The 6000-nt window shown below is 45.8% G+C and overlaps 1 protein-coding gene across 2 annotated transcripts in view; it reads right to left on the minus strand.

The window, feature by feature from the left end:
* Positions 1 to 4876, minus strand: part of tmem135 (transmembrane protein 135) — a 40987-nt gene extending 36111 nt beyond the window's left edge. For both annotated transcript variants that reach the window (XM_045690271.2, XM_045690270.2), the window contains exon 1: positions 4616 to 4876. In XM_045690271.2, coding sequence (XP_045546227.1) covers positions 4616 to 4753 — 138 coding nt within the window. In that variant the 5' untranslated portion in view covers positions 4754 to 4876. The remainder of the gene's footprint in view (positions 1 to 4615) is intronic.
* Between the last annotated feature and the right edge of the window lie 1124 nt (positions 4877 to 6000).

The raw sequence follows: 6000 nt of genomic DNA on the forward strand, positions 1-6000 counted from the left end.
TTCTGGAACTGACCCGGTATATAATACGCTTCTGGAACTGACCCTGTATATAATACGCTTCTGGAACTGACCCGGTATATAATACGCTTCTGGAACTGACCCTGTATATAATACGCTTCTGGAACTGACCCTGTATATAATACGGTTCTGGAACTGACCCTGTATATAATATGCTTACTTTGTGCTGTTGTTATTTTTAATTTCTTGTGTATTTTGTTCTACCGTGTTGTTTTTAGTGCTACATTGATATAGATTACTACATGGTTGGTTTTAACTGTACTTGTGCACGTGACATTAAAACCATGTGTGTAGGCCTAACAGGAGTACAGGGAGAACAACTGTGTGATGCTTGCCTTTGTTTTTTTGTGCCCTGCAAATGCAACACTAGAGTCAAAGAAAATGTTATATTGTCTTCAAGACAACGGGCAGCCACATAGCAACATTCCACCAAATAGTTTTACAGTATTTTGTTTTTCCATCTGTGGTTAAAGATAGAGTTTTGATATCCGTTTTTCAGTACTAGACTACTCATGCCAATTCATCTACTGACCTGTATTTCCTCCATTAGATGCCAAACGGCACCTAAAAAGACTCAGATCACGTGAAACAAAATTCTCTGGTTTGATGAAACCAAGATTGAAATCTTTGGACCTGAATGCCAAGCGTCACATCTGTAGGAAACCTGTCACCATCCCTACGGTGAAGCATGGTGGTGGCGGCATCATGCTGTGGAGATGTTTTTCAGCAGCAGGGACTGCCAGACTAAACAGGATTGAGGGCAAGATGAACGGCGCAAAGTACAGAGAGTTCCTTGATAAAAACCTGCTCCAGAGCACTCAGGACCTCAGACTGGGGCGAAGGTTCACCTTCCAACAGGGCAACGACCGTAAGCACACAGCCAAGACAATTTAGGAGTGGATTCAGGACTCTGAATGTCCTTGAGAGGCCCAGCCAGAGCTCAAACTTCAACCTGATCGAACATCACTTGACAGAGCTTGAGAGGATCTGCAGAGAAGAAACTCCCCAAATACAGGTGTGCCAAGCTTGTAGCGTCATGCCCAAGAAGACTAGAGGCTGTAATCGCTGCCAAAGGTGCTTCAACAGAGTACTGAGTAAAGGGTCTGAATACTTATGTAAATGTGATTTTTTTCTGTATTTTTTTAAAACCTGTTTTTGATTTGTCATTATGGGGTATTGTCTGTTGATTGATGAGAGGAAAAAAACGATTTAATACATTGTAGAATACGGCTGTGACGTAACAAAATGTAGAAAAAGTCAAGGGGTCTGAATACTTTTCAAATGCACTGTATATGGTGCATTTCCACTGAGGATTTACCCCAGTGTTTTACCCAAAAGGCTCAGACCACTAGACAGTCACTGGGCCATGGGAGTACAGGTTGGCTCAGTCTAACTACAATAATGGATGTTACTGTTTCATCAGAGAGACACAAAGATGTGTCTATCTGACTGTCCCGTGTGGCTCAGTTGGTAGAGCATGGTGTTTGCAATGCCAGGGTTGTGGGTTCGATTCCCACGGGGGACGAGTACAGAGTAGAAAAAAATATATTTTAAAAAAATGTATGAAATGTATACATTCACTACTGTAAGTCGCTCTGGATTAGAGCGTCTGCTAAATGACTAAAATGTAATGTAAATGTAAGATGACAAATGTAATCGCTGAATTCACTTTATGTTTGCTATTTCACGCAGCCACAGAATAGTATTAGGCTAAACAAATGATTTTGTATTGGAATTTCACATTGTTTAAAGTTGAGATATAATTTACACAAAGTAATGAGACTGGGTGTGTAAGTCTGCCTTCAAGATAATATGTCAAAGCCTCGTGTATCGACCTTCCAACATATACAGAAGACCATGGACATCCACACTCATCAGATGAACCGTTTTTAATGAAGCCAGCAGCAACAGGTAGTGGTTAGAGTGGAGGGGCGGCAGGTAGCCTAGTGGTTAGAGTGGCGGGGCGGCAGGTAGCCTAGTGGTTAGAGTGGAGGGGGGGCAGGTAGACTAGTGGTTAGAGTGGAGGGGTGGCAGGTAACCTAGTGGTTAGAGTGGAGGGGAGGCAGGTAGCCTAGCGGTTAGAGTGGAGGGGAGGCAGGTAGCCTAGTGGTTAGAGTGGAGGGGAGGCAGGTAGCCTAGTGGTTAGAGTGGAGGGGCGGCAGGTAGCCTAGTGGTTAGAGTGGAGGGGCGGCAGGTAGCCTAGTGGTTAGAGTGGAGGGGCGGCAGGTAGCCTAGTGGTTAGAGTGGAGGGGCGGCAGGTAGCGTAGTGGTTAGAGTGGAGGGGGGGCAGGTAGACTAGTGGTTAGAGTGGAGGGGTGGCAGGTAACCTAGTGGTTAGAGTGGAGGGGAGGCAGGTAGCCTAGTGGTTAGAGTGGAGGGGGGGCAGGTAGACTAGTGGTTAGAGTGGAGGGGTGGCAGGTAACCTAGTGGTTAGAGTGGAGGGGAGGCAGGTAGCCTAGCGGTTAGAGTGGAGGGGAGGCAGGTAGCCTAGTGGTTAGAGTGGAGGGGCGGCAGGTAGCCTAGTGGTTAGAGTGGAGGGGCGGCAGGTAGCCTAGTGGTTAGAGTGGAGGGGGGGCAGGTAGACTAGTGGTTAGAGTGGAGGGGTGGCAGGTAACCTAGTGGTTAGAGTGGAGGGGAGGCAGGTAGCCTAGCGGTTAGAGTGGAGGGGAGGCAGGTAGCCTAGCGGTTAGAGTGGAGGGGCGGCAGGTAGCCTAGTGGTTAGAGTGGAGGGGTGGCAGGTAGCCTAGTGGTTAGAGTGGAGGGGTGGCAGGTAGCCTAGTGGTTAGAGTGGAGGGGAGGCAGGTAGCCTAGTGGTTAGAGTGGAGGGGAGGCAGGTAGCCTAGTGGTTAGAGTGGAGGGGCGGCAGGTAGCCTAGTGGTTAGAGTGGAGGGGCGGCAGGTAGCCTAGTGGTTAGAGTGGAGGGGCGGCAGGTAGCCTAGTGGTTAGAGTGGAGGGGGGGCAGGTAGCCTAGTGGTTAGAGTGGAGGGGCGGCAGGTAGCCTAGTGGTTAGAGTGGAGGGGCGGCAGGTAGCCTAGTGGTTAGAGTGGAGGGGGGGCAGGTAGCCTAGTGGTTAGAGTGGAGGGGGGGCAGGTAGCCTAGTGGTTAGAGTGGAGGGGGGGCAGGTAGCCTAGTGGTTAGAATGGAGGGGCGGCAGGTAGCCTAGTGGTTAGAGTGGAGGGGCGGCAGGTAGCCTAGTGGTTAGAATGGAGGGGCGGCAGGTAGCCTAGTGGTTAGAGCGTTGGGCCAGTAACCAAAAGGTTGCTGGATCAAATCCTCGAGCTGACAAGGTAAAAAAAATCTATCGTTCTGCCCCTGAACAAGGCCGTTAACCCACTGTTCCCCGGTAGGCCATCATTGTAAATAAGAATTTGTTCTTAACCGACTTGCCTAGTTTAAATAAAAGGTTACATATTGTTTTAATCAAATCATTCATATCAGTGACTGACAGTATACAGGTATTATTGCATGTTGACTAACCAATAGCTGTGAAATCAAAATTAAATCTAGTCAGGATCAGTTTAATACATTCAGGTAAATTCAGGTAAATTTAGTAGATTACCTTCATAGAGACATTGACGTTGTTGTTGGCTAGTAAGCAAAAAAAAACTTGCCTTTACACATCGTTCACTTTTTTGGGAACCTGGTCTTACCACTTGTTAGCTGGCTATAGTTAGTTTAAATAAAGCCAAATGATGTACCAATATGGAAAGTTGCAACTATAAACAATAACCCCCATCATAGCTTAAGTTATGAATGAAGTACCAGGCTGAGTAGTTCCTGGTTGCTTGTTAAGCTATTTCAAAGACATGGTAAATGACCAGGAGTGGAATGTTATCTAATATGTCTGGTTTACCAGGCAGAGGGTTATCAGTTTGAAGAAGAGGACACGTATCAGACTGTCCTTGTACTTTGAAACCCACTCTCAGCTTAATAACATATAACACCGCCCACTGGGTAAAACACCAGTGGAAGAAAGAAGAAGAATTTTTTTTTTTTTTAAAAACACTCTTTTTGTAATGGCTCCCTCTCTGAAAATGTCCAGGGGCCCCTAAAACCGTACAAGTGTGCCAAGTTTCATGAAAAAGTGAACATCCTTTTTTCCACACATTGCCTGGTCTATTAGGGATGTTGGCTGAGGGCAAAGTTCTGCAAGTCTCTCAGCCACCGTTAACCCTGCTAGTTAGCTTTAAAACATAATATTAAAACATAATATTACTGACTGTGCCGAGAGGAAAGTCCAACTAACGTTAACTAGCTAGTTAGTTAGCTGGCAAATTGCAATTATAGCTAGCTGGGATTCGCTAGCTAAATAAGGAAGTTAAAAAAACGTTGTCATGCAAAAAGCAATCATGTGAAATCTGTGTGCAACGACGTGTCAAAATATGTCACATTGCTAACTACAAACTGTAGTTAGCAACATAGCTATTCATACGACAGATTAATTGAGCTAACTAGCTAGCTAACTAACTAGCTTCCATCCATCCATAGCCATGAACTTAGGCCCTTGTAGCACAACACGGCTAGCTAGATAGCTAGCTAGCTAGTTAGCATTAGGTGGACAGATCCCCTGGCGGTGTATTTGGAGCTAGCTACTCACCAGGTAAAGAGGAGCATATATTTTAAAAGAAACCTCCAGAGCCCCAGCAGTGATCTCCAGGGTTGACATGACACAAGAAGGGTTCCACGTATGTCCAATCTCATAGCAGCTGTGCGGTATTTTACTCAGCGCTGCCATAGTTACACGGTGGACCGTCGGGAAGCGGAGTAGTGCACTGAGGGGGGAAAAAAAACAGACGGCTGGTGGACGGAGTCGCGCTCCCGACTGTGGGGAGATGCGCGGCACCGATGCAATTGAAGGCAAAGGGTCAGGCTGGGGGTAACAGTCGACACACGCATGCGGTGTAGGTGGGAGTTCAGTGTGTATGTGTGTGCGCGTGTTCCCTCTTGCTGGATGTGCCTTGTGGCAATTCACCCTCCAAAACTGGCAGCCTAACCAACCTGTTTCCCCTCCTTTTAAATTTACAGACAGCCAAATTAATTCGTATTTTTTTTAATTATTTTTTTTATTTAATGATGGTCCTAAGAGTTCAACAACCAATCAGTGTCTATTGTAGTGGAACATCTCCCTGCTGAAGTCAATGGTGGCTTGTTTATCACACCGAGCCTGTCTGCCTGTCATATATTACCCCATTGTGAAAAGAGAGTGCAGATTAACTTCACTGTAGAGACTGAGACTGCAGGCCTACTATGGACAGAGTACAGTTTAACTTCACTGTAGAGACTGTAGGCCTATGGACAGAGTGCAGTTTAACTTCCCTGTAGAGACTGCAGGTCTACTATGGACAGAGTGCGGTTTAAATTACATACAATATACTTGCAGTGAAGCTGCTCAACAACTACATCATACCAGTCATCCAACAGACTCCCATTCAGAGAGACACACAGAAGCATCCTGGGTCAAATCCCTGCTCAAGGGCACGTTGACAGATCTCCCACCAGGCCAAAAAACGTGAACCCGAACCCTCCAAGGTTCCCCAATAGCTGACCCAACCATTCGAGACCCCTCCCACAGACCCCCCCCCCCCCCCCAAAAAAAATACAATTTATTCCATTCCACACCCCCAAGAACCCCCCAATGCACCAACAACCAAGATAATGAACTAACGAGACAAAAGAAAAAGAGGGGTTGAGTGCTTTTATACAATTGAAGTCAGAAGATTCCATACACCGTAGCCAAGTACATTTAAACTCAGTTTTTCCACATTTCCTGACAATTAATCCTTGTAAAAATGACCTGTCTTAGGTCAGTTAGGATCACCACTTTATTTTAAGAATGTGAAATGTCAGAATGATAGTAGAGAGAATGAATTATTTCAGCTTTTATTTCTTTCATCACATTCCCAGTGGGTCAGAAGTTTACATACACTCAATTAGTATTTGGTAGCATTGCCTTTAAATTGTTTAACTTGGGTCAAACGTTTT

This window comes from Salmo salar, chromosome 11 (genome assembly GCF_965601325.2).
Source record: "Salmo salar chromosome 11, fSalSal1, whole genome shotgun sequence".
NCBI lineage: Eukaryota > Metazoa > Chordata > Actinopteri > Salmoniformes > Salmonidae > Salmo > Salmo salar.